General features: G+C 34.2%; 1 protein-coding gene across 1 annotated transcript in view; it reads left to right on the top strand.

The window, feature by feature from the left end:
• The window catches only part of STT3B (STT3 oligosaccharyltransferase complex catalytic subunit B), a 59,102-nt gene that overhangs the window by 12,516 nt on the left and 28,341 nt on the right, over positions 1-18,245 (top strand). Inside the window, exons 3-4 of the mRNA XM_077778330.1 lie at positions 10,835-10,900; positions 12,588-12,687. Of these exons, the coding sequence (XP_077634456.1) occupies positions 10,835-10,900; positions 12,588-12,687 (166 nt within the window). The remainder of the gene's footprint in view (positions 1-10,834; positions 10,901-12,587; positions 12,688-18,245) is intronic.

Genomic DNA, 18,245 nt, shown 5'->3' with positions numbered 1-18,245 from the left:
TGTTTTTTTTTTTTTTTTTTTTTTTTTTTTTTGCCTAATTGCTCTGGCTAGAACTTCAAGTACAGTTGACCCTTGAACAACATAGGCTTGAACTGTGCAGATCCACTATGTAGATTTTTTTCCAATAAATACAGTACAGTATATAAATGTATTTTTCCTTTCTTATGATTTTTAAAATATTTTCCGTGGTACACCTGGGTGGCTCAGTTGGTTAAGTGACTGACTTGATTTCGGCTCAGGTCATGATCTCACAGTTAGGGGATTGAGGCCCACATCAGGCTCTGCTCTGAGCATGGAACCTGCTTGGGATTCTCTCTCTCCCTTCCTCTATCTCCGCTTGCACTCTCTCTCCTAAAATGAATAAACAAACATTTAAAAAGAAACTATTTTCTTTTGCTTACTTCTTGTAAGAATGCATTATAAAATACATGCAACATACAAAATATTTGTCGATTAACTGATTACGTTAGGGGCAAGGCTTCCAGTCAACAGTAACTATTAGTAAAGTGTTGAGGAGTTAAAAGTTATATATGGATTTGCAGCTGTGTGGGTGCCAGTGCCCCTAACCCCTGAATTGTTCAGTGGTCAACCTGTACAATGTTGAAGGGAGAAGTTGTGAAAGTGGGCCTTGTCTTGTTCCTGATCTTAAAAGAAAAGCTTCAGTCTTTCACTGTTTAGTATATTTGCTGTGGGTTTTTCATATATGACCATTATTATATATGGTAATTAACATATACTGTTATTAAATATGTAATATATATTATATATTAGTACCTGATACTTTGTATATTCATATTTTAAAATCTTTTTTAATACATATTTCTCAGTTGGACTAAGATATTCCTCTAGTAGACTCCTTGGGGGAAAGTCTCATGAGTACAATATTCATTCCTCAAGTCCTTGAATGTTTAAACCTGTTTTTCTATAGCTTGAAAGTTGGGCTGGATATAAAATTCTAGGCCATACATTCTTTGCTTGAATTTCTTAAAATTGTACCACCTTCATTTTATTTTGCTTCCTACTGTCAAGAACCTAATTTTATTGTTTCATGAGAAAAGTGGTCTTTTTTTTCTCCTGAAGTAATATTTTTTTTTCAGTATCATTAAAATAAATATTCTAGGATGTTTCCCAGATTTGACCTTTCTGGTAATGGTGCTCCCTTTCAACATGTAGATTGATCCTATTTCTGAGAAGTTGTCTTTGTAGTTTTAAATATCAGTTTACTCCAACTGTTTTTCTTGGATTTTCTGTCTTCTATATTTCTTTATGACGCTTTTTCTGTCTCTTAGCTGAAAACTGCTAGTATTCAATTTCTCTTGGAGTTCATACTGGCTAAATTTGTTTTTTTGTATTCTGTTGAGGGTTTTTGAATCAGTGTTCATAGGTGGTGATTGGCCAGTAGGTATTCTTGTACTGTTTCTGTCTGGTTTTGGTATCAGATTAATGTTGGCTTGATGGAATGAATTAGGAACCCTCTCATCCTCTTCAATTTAAATTTAGATAATTTTGAGAAGTATTGGGACACCTGGGTGGCTCAGTCAGTTAAGCGTCTGACTTTGGCTCAGGTCATGATCTCATGGTTTGTGGGTTTGTGCCCCACATCGGGCTCTGTGCTGACAACTCAGAGCCTGGAGCCTGCTTCACATTCTGTATCTCCCTCTCTTCCTGCCTATCCCCCGACTCATCCTGTTTCTCTCTGTCTCAATAATGAATAAATGTAAAAAAAAATTGAAAGAGAAAAAATTTTGAGAAGTATCGATATTAGTTATTCTAAAGTTTTGTAAAATTTACTAATGAAGCCATCAGGTCCTGGGCTTTTCCTTATTGAGGGATTTTTGATTACTGATCCAATCTCATTATTAGTTACAAGTCTATTCAAATTTTCTGTTTCTATGTGATTTAGTATTAGTAGATGTCATATATATATATAGGAATTTGTCCTGCTTCATCTCAGTTGTCCAATTTGTTGGAGTACAGTTATTCATAGTACTTTCTCATAATCCTTTTAATTTCTACAGAATTAGTAGTAATGTTTCCATTTTCATTTCTGATGTAGTAATTTTACGTTTTTTTTTTTTTTTCTTAGTGCACCTAGCTAAAGATTGGTCAATTTTGTTGATGTTGTCAAAGGATTGCTTTTTGGTTTCATTGATTTTATCATTTTTTATTCTTTATTTTGCTTACATTATGTTCTTTCTTTTAGTAGTTTGGGGTTTAGTTTGTGCTTTTTCTAGTTCCTTAAATTTTACAGATAGATTATTAATTTCAAATCTGTTTTTTGTTTTGTTTTATCTTTTAGTGTGTGTGTTTATAGGTATTTTTTCTCTTAGCACTACTTTGCAGAATCCCATGAGTTTTGGTGTGTTGTGTTTTCATTTTCATTCCTCTGTAAGTATATTTAAACTTCCCTGTTATTTCTTCTTTCATACATGAGGTAAGGACCTGTTGTTTAATTTCCACAGAATTGTGAATTTTTTCATTTCACTTCTGTTACTGGTTTCTAATTTTGCCTGATTGTGGTCTGAAAATATACATCTATCTCTGTAGAATTAATCTGTTGCCTAACATATGGTCTGTCCTAGAATATGCCCCATGTGTACTTGAGAAGAATATGTATCTTGATTCTTATTGGGTCTAATTGGTCTATTGTGTTAAGTCCTCTGTTTTCTTATGTCTGGTTCTTCCAGCTTTTGAGTGGTGTATTGAAATTTCCAGCTATTATAGAACTGTCTGTTCATCCCTTAATTTTGGTTAGTTTTTGCTTCATATTTTTTGGTGGTCCATCATTAAGTGTATAAATGTTGTAATTGTTATACTTAAAGTATTGCAAGTTTTAATATATGAAGCATTAGGTCCTGGGCTTTTCCTTTTTTTGTCTTGAAACCCTTCTTGATTTAAAGTTTGTTCTGTCTGGCATTAATGTATAGTCACTCATTCTCTTTTAGTTACTGTTACCATGCAATATCTTTTTCCATCCTCTAAGTTTCAATATATTTGTGTCTTTAGATCTAAAATGAGTGTCTGGTAGACAGAATATAGTTGTATCATGTGTTGTTATCTACCACCAGTCTTTGTCTTTTGATTGGAGAGTTTAATCCATTTACATTTAGAGTACTTCTTGAGAAAAAGGACCTTATTCCTGTCATTTTGCTATTTATTTTCAAATGCCTAGTAGTTTTTCTCTCATTTCCTTAGTATTGTCTTTTGTCTTTAGCTGATTTTTTTGTAGTGAAATGTTTAAATGCCTTTCTCACTTCCTCTTGTGTATATGCTCTTGCTGTTTTCTTTGTGATTATCATGGGGGTTACATTTAGCAATCTAATAGTATAATATTCTTATTTCAATTTACACTAGCTCATCTTTAATAATATATAAAAATTTCCTTACAACATTGTTCCTACCCCTTTTGATTTGTGAGGTCACAAAATTAGATTTTTATAAATTGTGCAAAAACCTAAACTAATTCTTTTAATTGTATTAGTTTCTTAAAGTATGTAGAAGACTAAATTTGGAGTTATAAATCAAAGTTAAAATAATACTAGCTTTTGGGGCACCTAAGTAGCTCAGTTGGTTAAGTGTCCAACTCTTGATTTTTGGGTTGGGTCTTGATCTCACGGTTGGTGAGTTTGAGCCCCGTGTCAGTCTCTGTGCAGAACCTGCTTCAGATATTCTCTCTCCCTCTCTGTCTGCCCCTCCCCTGCTTGCTCTTTCTCTCTCAAAATAAACATTAAAAATATAATGCTGACTTTTATACACTAATAATTTTTGTTTGGCCATTTGGGGTCCTTTGTATTTCCATATGAATTTTACATCAAGTTCTCCGTTACAACATTCTTCTTCTAAGTGGCATAATTTCTTCTTCTTAATTCAACAGATATTTTTTATAGAACACAGTGTGGAACTGGTGCTATTTTATATGTTGATTATATTGAGTTAAACAAAATTGGTGACCTGGTAGGGGAAATTACGAGTTCTCATATTGCTTTTAAGAATGATAGAGTGACAGAATGATCAAAAGCATCTGCACTAAGGACTAGAAGATTATGTAGTGAGTTTATTTTGTTCTGTTTTTTCAAGTAACACACTTAAAATAGGTTTAAAGTGGAAGCAGCGTCAGTATTTGAAATGAATTCATTTGGAGTTTTAGCATAAAATTATTTTTGGACTTGAGGCAAGTTGTTTGATACTTTAATCTCATTCACTTTCCTTATAAATAAAATAATGTTTTGGCTACAGAGTTGCAGTAGATAATTACATTTATTTAAACTTTGATCATTACCAATTGAAAGTAAAAATACTAACAGCTCTGACTACTCTGAAAAGTTGTTTGTAGGGGCACCTGGGTGGCTCAGTCAGTTAAGTGTCCGACTTCGGCTCAGGTCATATCTCACGGCTCATGGGTCCGAGCCCCTTGTTGGGCTCTGTGCTGACAGCCAGCTCAGAGCCTGGAGCCTGTTTCAGATTCTGTGTCTCTCTCTCTCTCTCTCTGACCCTCCCCTGCTCACGCTGTCTCTCTCTCTGAGAAATAAGTAAGCAAATAAACATTAAAAAAAAAAAAGAAAACAATTTAAATGAAAAATTGTTTGTAACCAGATAACATTATGAAGTTGAAAACATTTTATATGTAATCTCTAAAATGTAAATGTAAGTTGTCTACTAATTCCTCATCTGGTGTGTTTACTTTTAAACCAAGTGCTGAACCTTTTTTTAAAAGTTATGTCTCTAAATTTTTAAGATAAAGTACTCTGTTTTCAAAGCACCGTTCACAACATTTTTAAATATGCTTTTAGATTTGTGTTCTATAGATTCTAACCTTTTTTTCTCCAAGTTTATTTTGAGAGCGAGAGCACACACACATGCACATGTGAGCAGGGGAGAGGCAGAGAGAGCAAAGAAAGAATCCCAAGCAGACTCTGCATGTTAGCGCAGAGCACTATCCAGTGCAGGACTCCTGGAACCAAACTGTGAGATCAAATCAAGAGTCAGACTCTTAACTGACTGAACCTCTCAGGCACCCTTAACTTTTTTTTTTTTTTTTTTAATTTTGGCTCTTGTCTCTGAGAGTTAGGAGATTTTTGTTTTTTCTTTTTCTTTTCTCTGTTTTCACTGAAAGTTGTTTAAATCACCCAGATATCTATTACATCAGCTATAAAATAGAAGTAATAATAGTTTCTACATTATATAGTTTAAATAAGTTAATGCATGTAAATGTATAGAACTTTATAGGAACACAGAAATTGATTGGTATATGCTTATTTTTACTTCTGTTGTTACGGTTCACCGACAATAGAGCGGATACAGATAAAATAGTACAAGGAACAGTGCATACATATCATTGCCTCCTATAGACTTTTTAAAGGTTTCCTCCTGTGCCTTTGTCATCATTCCTCTCCTTAACCCATATTCCGTGCAACCACAGGTCTGATTTCTGTCTGCATATCTTTGGGAGTTTGTTTTCAATAATGTGTGTTGAAGAAACTGTACAGTAAGGGATGACCCTGTATATCTTGCTTAGCTTCACTTAGCATAAGACTTTTGAGAGTCATCCATGTTGTTACATGTTTGTGTAGTTTGCTGTCTTTTATTGCTGAGTAGTATGGGTGTACTGTATGAGAGTACCATAGCTTATTTTGTTTTCCAGTTTGGGGTAATAATGAATGAAGTGGCTATCAATAGTTGCATACAGTGTTGGCTATGGGCATATATTTGTATTCCTCTTGAATAAATCCCTAGGTGTGGGGTTGCTGATTTATAAATACAAGTTTAATTTTATAAACAGCTCCCAAACAGTTTTCCAGAGTGGTTGTATTATTTTTCATTCCCTCCATCACAATATGAAGCATTGCATTTACTTTTTTACCAGCACATGGTATGTTCAGACTTTTAAATTTTAGCCACTCTAGTAGGTATGCAGTGGTGTCTCATGGTTTTGATTTGCTTTACTCCAGTGACTAATAATTGAGCATCTTTTCATGTGCTTATTTCTCATTCTGATTCTTCTTTGGTGAAATGTCTCTTCAAACCTTTTGCCTGTGTTTTGGTTGTTTTCTTATTGAGTTGTAAGAGCCTTTATATATTTTGGAAACAAGTTCTCAATCAGATGTATGTTTTGCAGACATTTGTTCTCAGTCTGTAGCTCGTCTTTTTTATATTTTTAACAATATCTTTCGAAGAGCATAAATTAAATTTTCTTTCCTTGCCTGAGCAGTGTGTTCAATAGAAGCAGTGAGAATGCACATCCTTTCCTTCCTGATTTTAAGAGGAAAGCATTCAGACTTTCACCATTAAGTACAGAAGTACAGTGTTAGTTGTTTTTTATAGATGTCCTTTTTCATAGCTTAAGGAAGTTTTTTTATATTTTCAGTTTGAGAATTTTTACCATGAATAGGTGTTAGATTTTGTCTGTTAGATTTTGTCAGATTTGTGCCTGTTGTGGCAATCATATGGTTTTGTCCTTAATTACATTAATTCAGGGTTTCTCTACTTTAACACTATTGGCATTTTGGGCCAGACAGTTATTTTTTGTCTTGTGTGTTGTAGAATATGTAGCAGCATCCCTTCCCTCTACATACTAGGTGCCAGGAGTATTCTCTCCCTAGTCCCCAGTTGGGAACCACTGAATAATTTTTTTTTCCCCCAGTGTTAAAACAACTTTGAATTTATGGAAGAAATTGCACTTATTTGTGGCATATAATCTTTTTTTTTTATATTGTTGGTTTTGTGTTGCTTTTGTTTTGTTAAGAATTTTTTCATCTGTATCCATGAGGGATATTAACATGTTTTCTTGTAATGTCTTTGTCTAGCTTTGATATCAGGGTTATACCGAGCTTCTAAAATAAGTTAGGGGAGTGTTTACCTCTCTATTTTCTGAAAGAATTTTTATAGGATTGGTATTGTGTCTTCCTTAACTGTTGATATTTTTCACCCATGCAGCCATCTTAAACCTGGAAAGATTTTTTAATTACTAATTCAATTTTTATCGACATAGCTCTGTTCTGATTTTGTTTCTTTATGAGTAATTTGCTAAAATACCTCTCTTTTGAAATTTTTCATACTACATAAATGATCTAATTTCCTGGCACAAATCATTCATCATACTCCTTTATAATTCTTGAATTTCTGTATAGTCTGTAGTGATGTTACCTCTCTTATTCATAGTAATGGTCATTTGTATTTTCTTTCTTTTCTTGGTCTAAATTTTATCCAACTTCTGGTTTCATTTATTTTTCTCTGTATTTGTTTTCTATTTCATTGAATTCTTGACTTTTATTCTACTTTGTATGTGGTTTGCCCCTTTCTAGCTAGTTGAGGTTTAATGCTTAAGTTATTTTAGCTATTTCTATTTTTCTAATATGAAATTTAAATTATACTTAAACATTGCTTTAGCTATACTCTGTATGTTTCAATATGTTGTGTTCTCACTGTCGTGTAGTTAAATTTTTTTTTTCTGATTCTTAATCTCTTTTTTGACCTTTGGAGTCTTTAGAGGCATGTTGTTTAATTTCCTAATATTGTGGAATTTTCCAGGCATTTTTTCCTCTTGATTTATAGTTCCATTGTTGAAGAATTCTAATTCAGGAGTTTTAATATTAACATGTCAAAGACTGAGTTAAAAAACCACCCATCCATACTTACCATCTGTTGGCCTTCCTCCTCCTCACTGATGGTTATTACCTCAAGGTAGGAAACTAGGAGTTCTCAACTTCTTTTTCTCCACTACTCTGATTCTAGTAGTTAACCAAAAATGTTGATTTGGCCCTTCAATATAGCCTCTCCTTTATGTCTGCATTCCTACAACTGTAATTTTGGACCTCAGCACTCAGTCATATACTAGCCTCCTGACTTGTATTCCTGTTACCAATGGCATTCAGGATCTATAAGGACCTTTTGCCACTCAATGTACAGACAATGTACTCATCACATGGTCTCTCTCATACTGTGCTTTGGCTGTACTTCCTGCTTTTGCGTCTTACCTCTCCAGTTGGGGCATGACTGACTTACAGTTTGTGTGTTCAACATAGCCTAGCAGAGTTTTCTGTATATTAGTAAATACAGTGGAATATGTCTGATTCATAGTATATATCCTTTTCTCATTCTCTTTCAGAGAGATTTTAGAGTTTGAGGAAATTTCAGAGTATGGACTATATTTAGTAGTTGTAAATATATTTTGTTTTTTTGGTAATAGATTATAGCAGGACTGGGCCCAGTCAGTCCCAGTAGATTAAATAAGGGGAGTTTTAAAGAAGTATTAACTGCTTTAGAAGAGCAGCTAATATAGAAGGAAACTATATGATCTGCTAGGGCTGAGGGAAAGGACCCAAGGAAGGACAAACTTGGAAAGGATTCAGATTTCATTAGAAGAGGGTCTGGTGCAGCCCACCAACCCCAGAGAACTTTGATGGTTAGGCCAGGCCTGAGCTGGTTTGGAGCTGCCTGACAAGTAATTGGTGTGTAGGAATTCAGGAGTGGGGAGCTGGTGACCTGTAGTAGGGTGTGCAGTGGCAGGAAGCTTCTAGAGTGTATATGGGGCTTTTGGTTACCATGTCAAGAGGACTGCAGAAAAGTTATTACTAGACTAAGGCTGCGTTGTCACAGAAGGACTATGTTCTGGGCCCATGGCTGGAATCAGCACCACCAGATATTCTCACAGCCATACCACCAACACCTGAAATCATTGGAGAGCCTCATGTGCAATGTTCCTTCAGCACCCTCTACTGAGAAGACTTAACATCATATCACTTTAAAGGAGAAATAGTTAGAAGATATTCTGTTCTTATAACAGAACATATATTGAAAGGTGCATTTGGAGCCAAGAGGCAATAAAATAATAACTGACACACAAATGTAAAGGACTGAATGGTCATTTGCAAGCTTTCCCCTGCCAACATTCATTGTCTCTAGCTCCAGTTTACTGGATGACCTGTCTTTTTATTTTCAGTCTCTATGTAGAACCATTTTTTTCTTGTTTATTCTGTTGATCTACCTACTGTAGTTTTCTGTGCCCCGTTTCTTGGGATTCCTTTTTGTTTCTGGCTCATCTCATCCTCTGAGAACACTATTTCTTCTAGTCTCCCCACTTAGAAGTAGGCTTTTCTGAATATTCTTTTCTTTCCCATTTCCCTGGTAGCTGCTTTCCTTTCTAAAAATCCTCTTTGGTCTCTCTAATTTGTCTTTTCGTCTCTATGCAATTTTCTCATTAGCACTTGGTTCCAACTCACTTCTCCAATCTCTCTGGAAATTGGATATTATAGGAATAATTTCTAATCTGCCCTGGGAATTTCTTCACTTTTAAAGCTGTCAATATTTTAATATATTGCCTTCCTTATTCACATTTTAGCATAGGTCAAGCTGGTTTTAGCAGTGGGGGAAGTGTTTTGTCACACACACACACTATGATGTCGAATTCTAGCAGTCTTTCACTAGTCTAACAGAAGTTAGTCTGATAATATCCTTAAGTGCTGTAAACCAGGAATGTTTGATCTTTCCTTCCTCTCTCCCTCCTTTCATTGTGTGTGTATGTGTGCTGTACAGTTTCCCCAAAGATTACATGTCATGATAGTTTGTTTTAATATATTCGTAGAGACCTCATTTTAAAAGTAAATTCCTTGAAATCAGGTATATAGAATAGTATTCACTATTTGAACTTCCTACCAGGACATGGAAATAAAAATCAGAACTGCTTGTAATGAGACTGATGTCTATCATTTCTTTGGATAGTCTATTCATATTTTAAAGATGGCTCTTTATTCTTGGCATAAATAAGTATCTAGAACTTGTGTTTTTGAAATTTAAAATTCAGTTTTCTGGGGCACCTGGGTGGCACAGTCAGTTAAATGTCCAACTCTTGATCTTGACTCAGGTCATGATCTCACAGTTCATGAGTTTGAGCCCTGCATCGGCCTCTGCACTGATGGCACAGATCCTGCCTAAGATTCTGTCTCTCCTCTTCTCTGTCCCTCCCCCATTTGTGTATGTGTTGCACATGCTCTCTTTCTCTCTCAAAATAAACTTTAAAAAATTTTTTAATTCAGTTTTCTGAATGAAACCATTATATTCAGAGGAACATATAAACTTATCTGGGCATTATTTCTTTGGTTAGTTTTTGTTTTTGTTTCTTTTTAGACAGTAGAGATTTGTCATTTTTTGAACCTTTCATTATTGCAGGTCGTCTTTTTGGTTCAGAGTGAGAATTTTACTGACATACCCTAGAACATTCTTTAGGCATATCAGTTTCTTGAATATATAGATGATTATTTATTGGTTATTGGACTTTTTATGTTTGTTTATTTTGAGAGAGAGAGATCGAGCATGCGTGCAGGGGAAGGACAGAGAGAGGGAGAAGATTTCCTCATAGCAGTGAGATCATGACCTGAGACGAAATCAAGAGTTGGACACTTAACCATCAGAGCCACCCAGACACCTCAATTTTTATTGATTATTGTTGATATTGGTTATGGTATCTGAAAATTTCTAGATGATAGGTGTTCAAAATTGGATGCTTAGAATTATATATAAGATGTAAATTTGTTGACGTTAATCATTTTACAGTAGAAAATAAAGCAAATAGGAAAATAAAATTTTGCTTTTTTTTTTAAAGATGATTCTTTTTACTGAAAACTACAAAACAACAACAGAAAACTCAAGGCTATTTATAAAATGTCTGATTGTTGCCCGGTGTTCTAAATGCATATATTAAGTGGATCTGAATATCTGAATAAAACCACTGTATTTTTTTTTCTTTTAATAACTTTATCTTTTTGTAGTATAAGCTTACTAAATATTTAACGTTTTTTGCCCCCATCGGAACACTTGTAAATATTTGCTTGTTTTTTAGGTAAAATCTGTAAAAACTGGGTCAGTTTTTTGGACGATGTGCTGCTGCTTATCATATTTCTACATGGTAAGAATTCATATTTGAAATTATATGAGATCTAGCAAGTCTTTCACAGTTAGACCAGTTCCTCGTCTTCATCATTTTCTTCTCATCCAGACTAGTTCTCCACTTCCTTTCTCCTGAAATCTTTGGATTTTAATTTTGTTTAATATATTCCTATTCATTACTGCTGTCCTCTTTCCTACCCCAATCCCTGGAGTGTGTATGGGAAGGCTAATAAATATCAACCCCTCAAGCAGAATATTTGCAGCAAGGGAAACAAAGTTATTTCTTTTCAGATGTACAACTTTACCTAAATAGTGGTCCTGTCCTCTAGGTAAACTACCTATGTACTTTTCTCAACAGATTACTTAGATGGGGGTTCAGAATTACCTCTTCATTCTCCTGCCGTTTTTCCCACACCACAGCCTATATAGTAGTCTTGAGCTGAAAATTAGTGATAATTTTAGGTAAGGTTTTGTCTGTTTGTTTTAGAACAAGTAGCATGAAATTTGTGCATCCAAATTATCCATGCCCCTTTTAAAGTGATTAAAGCTAGGCACATTCTGTGCACTTTTACCCAAGTAAAAGAAAACTCATTCTCTTTGAAGTTTACATTTAAATTTTGGAGGTAATTCAAAGTCCTTCACTTAGGACTCCTCTATCAGAGTAATGTAAGTTTTTGGTATAAAATATAGCATGTTGGTGAAGCAGTCAACATATTCTTATATGCTTTGTATACTGAAGGCAGTTGATTACAAGTGGTTCTGAAATATTTTAGATATGGGTAGCATTGTTAGAATGTATATATTAACATCTAATCTCCTAATGTGACTGTTGGTAAAATGGTTCTTTCAAGCTCTTGATTATTAGTGTACACCTAACACTTTGATCTTTATAAGAGCTTACTGTCTGTTGAATATACTCAAAAAAGTAATACTATTGGTTGAGAATAAACATTATCTTTACTGAAACAGAGCCAGCTGGTAGAGCTTGTGACTCTTGATTTCAGGGTTGGGAGTTCAAGCCCCACATTGGGCATATAGCTTACTTAAACAAACAAGCAAAAAAATCCCCAAAAACAATAACCATACCAAAAAAAATTAGACCAGAACATACTCTATTATTCTAATTGAATATTCTAACTTTATGATACATGTAAACATTAAAATGGAATCTTGATTTGTAATCCATTAATAGGAAATACTTTATACTAAAGGGGTAGTACCTTTCACTTCAGTATCTGAAAGCATATCCAGATTATCTGAGTGTTCCTTGTTCAGTTGTTGGCTGGTGCCAAATGAAGCTTCTTGCAGTGTCTTCATCAAAAATGAGGGAAGTAGCCTTTTTTCCCCCCATTTAAGAATTTATGATCTATATCCTAAGAATCCTCATCTTTATGACAGCCTTTTTACTACCAATTCACAAATTATAATGTTCTCAGTGTTGTTATTAAGTTTAATCTGACCATTTCTCCAGTGACTACAGAAAAGCATGTTGAATTTATGGGATTGTTATTTTAATAATAAAAATACATAGAAATAGGTTATATGTAGGCTTTATAAATCAATTTGAAACCTCTATCACAATTGCTAAACATCCTAGTGTTTGTTTATATTCATTATATGTGTAGATTGTCATGACAAATAAAAGTTTATCTATTTTTAAAAGCAGACATCTTAAAGTATTTAACTTTGCATTTTTTAACCTGTAGGTCTCTGCTTGGGGTGGTTATGTGTTTATCATCAACCTTATTCCACTGCATGTATTTGTGCTGTTACTGATGCAGAGATACAGCAAAAGAGTCTACATAGGTAAGTGATGTGACGTTTGAATCTCAACTTCTAAGAGATGTTTCATATGTATTTTCATTGAACAGCCATTTCTGTTTGGCCATATTACCCATAAGAAGGTAAAAATAATTTCATATGTTTTTTTCCTTTTTTGTATCAGTAAGGTGGGTCGGCACTTTTACCTATGTACATTGTTACCCTCAACTTCTCCTTTATGATTTTTCTTTTTGTAAAAGTTAGTGAACAGATACTAGATTTAATATGTCCACCCATTTTTTTTTTTTTCTTAATTTGGGGGAACGGGCACTCTGTCTTGAAAATCATTCGTACATATGTGTTATTCAAATTCAGCTCGGTCACTGTAAGAGATTGAACATTCTCAAAGTAAACAGTTTAATAAACTTTTGAAAGCTCTTTCTGTATAATATACAACAGAGTATCTTCGTCCATTTGGGCTGCTAAAACAGAATACCACAGGCTAGATAATATATAAACAACAGATATTTCTCACAGTTCTGGAGGCTGCAAAATCCCAAGATGCAGGTAACAGGATGATCATGTCCTTGTAAGGGCTCCCTTCCTAGTTCCTAGCAGGTACCTTTTTGCTTTGTTTATATATTGTAGAAGGGAGGAGCCAGTTCTCTGGACCTCTTTTAAAAGAGTACTAATCTCCAGAGCTCTCACTACCTTACTACCTCCCAAATGCCACCTCATAATACCGATATATTGGGCATTAGGTTTTAAACTTACAAATTTTGGAGGAGGCAAACATTAAGACAAACCTGTTTTCTATGAAATCTTTCTCTTTTTCTCCAGGTTTTAAAACATGTCTTTTGAATAAGATGCTTAGTGATAGATGTTGTCTCAAATCTTAGAGTTCATTATCCATGAGAGAGAGAGAACTTTTATAGTTTGAATTAATCAGAGTGAAGTTGTGGTCTGAACCAAATATCTTAGTAAAATAATACAATGCCATTATGATAATGTTGTTGGAAAGCAGTTATACAAAGATGTAAAGCTTATTTACTTAAAAAAACAAAACAAAACATAGTAGTCTGGCAGTTCCTCAGAAACTGAATCAGAGAGTTACCATATGACCCAGTACTTCCACTCCCAGGTATATACCCAAGAGAATTGACAGTAACTATTCACACAGAAGCGTGTACACCAGTGTTCATAGCAATATTCATTATTCCTAAGCCAAAAAGTTAAGACACCCCAAATGTCCATCAACTGATGAATACATAAAGTGTGTATATTCATATAGTAGGATATTATTTAGTCATAAGAAGGAATGAAGTATCGATCCATTGTGAGCCTTGAAAACGTTATGGTAAGTAAAATAAGCCAGACACTTAAGGCCAAGTATTATTGTAGGATTCTTTTTGTATGAAATGTTCAGAATAGACTAATCCTTAGAGACAGAAAGTAAATAGGTTTAGTGGTTGCCAGGGGCTTGGGGAGTGGAAGAGTGACCACTAATGGGTATGAGGTTTCTTTTGGGATGAGGAAGTGATCTGAAATTAGACAGTGATAATAGATATACAACTTTGTAACTATAATAAGAAAAGCACTCTATGCCATATCTAAAAGGGTGAATTACATAGGTTATAAATCATATCAATTTAAAAAATTTATAGTCACTTCAGCATACTTTATAACAATCACCACTGAAATAATATATTATCAAGTGCTTATTTTATACCACAAACTAAATTCTTTACATGTATTTAACTCATTAGTTTTCATAACTGCATTGTGAGAGTGTAATGTAGGTACTGTTAGTGTCCTTATTTTAAAGATGAGGAAGCAAGAAAGGGCAAATTTGCTCAAGACCATGTTATTGAAGCCTGAGCTCAGAAGTTTTGGCTCCACAGCCCATGATGCTAAAAATTACTAAAACTGTGTGCCTACCATGTAAAAATACCTTACTGTTGAAATACATTAGCCTGTGATATATCTCTACCCTGAAAACACTGTAAATAGTCTTTGGGATCCAGAAAGGAGAATGATAGATTAAACTTCTAAGTCTCAACTTTTGTTTTAGAGATAAATCAGTAGAGAAATTTTTTAAATTAAATGTAATAGGGGAGGAACTAAGAATTTGTTTAATTTAAAAACTTCTGGGTCTTGAAAATTTAATAGAATAGAGTGGGGAGCAGATTGAGGAATAGATTTGTGAAACATCCATGAGTTAGGAAGAGGAAGAAGAGCCAAAATAGAAGGAGCCAGATAAATACGTTGTTAAAGAGGTCAAGTGAAAGGATTTTCTACATAAAAGTTTAAAGCATGAACCGTGTCCAACTTCCCTTGAGTCTTAGCACTAAGATCGTGTAGGGTGAGAATTAAGGAAAGACCTTGTATTTGGCGAATAGGATTTCTACGGTAACTTTACAAAGAGTACGCAATTAATACTGCTTTGGTTGGCTCTTGAAAATTTTTTTTCAGAGGGAAGGAGAATAAAATAGTTCAGTGATATTATTATATGTGTGTGTGAAGTTAGATGAGTAAACGCCTCAGATAATTTCATAGTGTTGAGATTCTCTACCCCCATCTTCCTTGTTCTTTTATAGCTTATTCCATTCATATGAGTAAGGTATTTTAGGTAATTTTTTAATACTTTTTCATAGTTTACTTCTAAACAGATGGAAAATGATGGTATAGAAAATGAGCTATTTTCTACTTTATCCCAAATGTATCAAGATTTAAGTTCAATTTATGCTAACTTAATGGTTGGTCCTGGAAAGTATGAAGGCATTATAAACTTACATATACAGGTTTGTCCTCTGGTTTTATCACGTAACATCTTTTGTCTGTAGTTCTCTCTCATGAGCAGAAACATTTAGATAAAGAAAATAATGATTGATAAACAACAAACTCATAATCATATAAATCAAACATTTGGGTTCTCAGTATCAAATTAAATTAAGTAAAAATAAATTATTTGAAATAATTAAGAAAAATGGTTTTCCCTTTCAGTAAATTTTTTGTTGCATGTGTCTTTAGAATCTATTGGTAAGCCGGGGAAAACTCAAAAGTTTGTTCACATGTGGAAAGAGGAGCACATGGAAGATAATGTGGATGTATAGAGTACATGTGGCACAGGGGTGGGGGGAGTCTTGGAGGGAAAAGGGAAAAGCAAAGCCCACACTACTTAAAATTTAGGTGGGAAGAAACTGTTGTGTAAAGTTATTTTGTGAAGATATAATTTGGACGTGGTATATTTCACCATATTGGGAAGTGAATTGTACACAATTATGTTACAAAGAGGATTCTGATGTTTTAATAAGAAGAAACACCCACATCTTATTTTGCATTTATAGAGAGACTGGTTTGCAGGTCTCACATGACACTAATGGATGTAAAATTATTTAACCTTTAGAAGTGTTTAATCACACTTTACATAATAAATTATTAAACAGACGAAGACATATTTAGTGCTGTTCATTACGGTGTTACTTATAATTGTGAAAATAGTTTAAATGTCCAATAATGGGCATGTACTAAATTCATAGTAAATGAGACTTTTTCATTTATAGAAATGTGAATTTCATCTCATGGTTTCTTAGAATTATTAAATTAGAATAAATTAAAGAGAAGGAAGAAATTAGTTTCTAGTATTGATAAGTGATTTTTAAATGTCACCGAAGAACTTGCTCATTGTCTGTTTTCTTTAATGAGGTCATTTGAGTAAGGAAAGAGTAACAGAATCACTTTTTATATTATATAAACTATATTTTTATGGTAATATTTGCTGGTGAAGCAATCATACAAAAGAGCACAGTGTTACAGACACATACCACGTGCTTAGTTCTGTGCAGATTGTTCTAGGATTGTGGCGCGTGTGACTGAAGAGAAGATCATCCTGCTATTGAATGAATTAAGAAGAAAACCAGAGGGGTGCCTGGCTTTCTGAGTTGGTAGAACATGCAACTCTTGATCTTGGGGTCTTGAGTTCAGGCCCCATGTTGGGCGTAGAGCTGACTTTAAAAGCTTTCTTAAATCAAAAAAAATTTTTAAAAAGCAAAACCATAAATTTTAGGCATCATATTTATATATGACACACATAAGCAAGACATGCTATACAACAACACACTTAAAAATTGTATGTAAAAATTCTAAGATATAAAAGCTTGGAAGCACTAAATTGGTTCAGTAGAGAATTAAATGTTTAATACTTAGTTTTGTGCTAGCCATTAGGATACACAGATGATCGATAGATGGCCTTTTTCTAGGGCCGTCAGTGTAATTGATACAATCCGTTAATACATTGTAATCATAGCATATGAACAAAATGGAAATGAGAAGTAGTTTATGAAGATCAGTTTTGACTTTTTGGGAAGGTCTTGTTAGGCTGTCCTGAAGTTTTGGAGATAAATCCTCACCTTGAGTGGAGAAAATAGTATAGAAATAGACTTACAGAGGGTTTGTGGTGATGTAACCATAAGTGAGAAGTGCCATAACAGGGCAAAGAGTATGCGCTACAGGGGCATTTGGGTGGTTCAGTTGATGGAGTATCCCACTCTTGATCTCTTCAGGTCTTGATCTCTTGGTTTGTGGGATTGAGCTCTCAGGAGCCTGCTTGGGATTCTCTCTCTGCCCCTTCCCCACTTGTGTTCTTCCTCTCTCTCCAAATAAATAAACTTCTAAAAAAGAAAGTAAAAAACCTCTAAAAAAGAGCATGTACTGAAGAACCAAATTAACAGGATTCAGTCTCCTGGACTTGTCGCTTCCTAGTGGTAGAAGTTTGGGCAGCTTACTTAATTTCTTTATGCCTTAATTTCTTTAATGTCCTCTTGAGTCAAATGGAGATAATAACTCCCACCTTGTAGAATTTTAAGGATAAATGAAAAGTGCTTATAAAAGGCCAAACAGAAAATGCTATTTAAGTGTTTGCCTTCGTTGTTGATGTTAAAGTTATGAAGGAATAGCCAGATAAGAAGAAAAAAGGTTCTCAGGGCAACTGGGTGGCTTAGACAGTTAAGTGTTTAACTCTTGATTTAGGCTCAGGTCATGGTCTCACAGTTGGTAAGTTAGAGACCCACCACTGACATTGTGGACCTTGCTTGGGATTTTCTGTCTCCGCTTTCTCTGCCCCTCCCTTGCCTGTGCTCTCCTCAGAATAAATAAATTAAAAAAGAAGAAGAAGAAGAAGAAAGAATGCCAGAGGCTGAGAGGTGATTATAAAGACCGAGGATGACTAAAGATTTTTTTTTTAAGGCAGATAAACTTTCACCACAGCTATTTTGATTATGAGAAATATAGCGGAGAAATAATACTGGTGTGTTACATGAAGTACCACATAGCAACTAAAACACAGTAATAGAGTGGTGTGCTTATTTTTATTTATAATTTAACATTTTAAGACAATAATGTATATAATTGAGAAAACCAGATATTACTACAAAGCTTAGAAGCAAAATCAGCAGGTCTTTACTCCACCTTTTCCTTACTTGGCTTACTCCTTAAATTCTTATCTTGAGACAACCACTTACAGTTCTTTCAGTTGTTTCTTTTGGTTTTTACCACAAATGTAGTTTTTAAAGGGTTTTAAAGGGTTCCAACCTGTGTGAGGGTTT

The sequence above is a fragment of the Crocuta crocuta genome, unplaced genomic scaffold (genome assembly GCF_008692635.1).
Source record: "Crocuta crocuta isolate KB4526 unplaced genomic scaffold, BGI_CrCroc_1.0 scaffold795, whole genome shotgun sequence".
In the NCBI taxonomy this organism is placed as follows: domain Eukaryota; kingdom Metazoa; phylum Chordata; class Mammalia; order Carnivora; family Hyaenidae; genus Crocuta; species Crocuta crocuta.
This window is presented reverse-complemented; position numbering and strand designations above follow the sequence as displayed.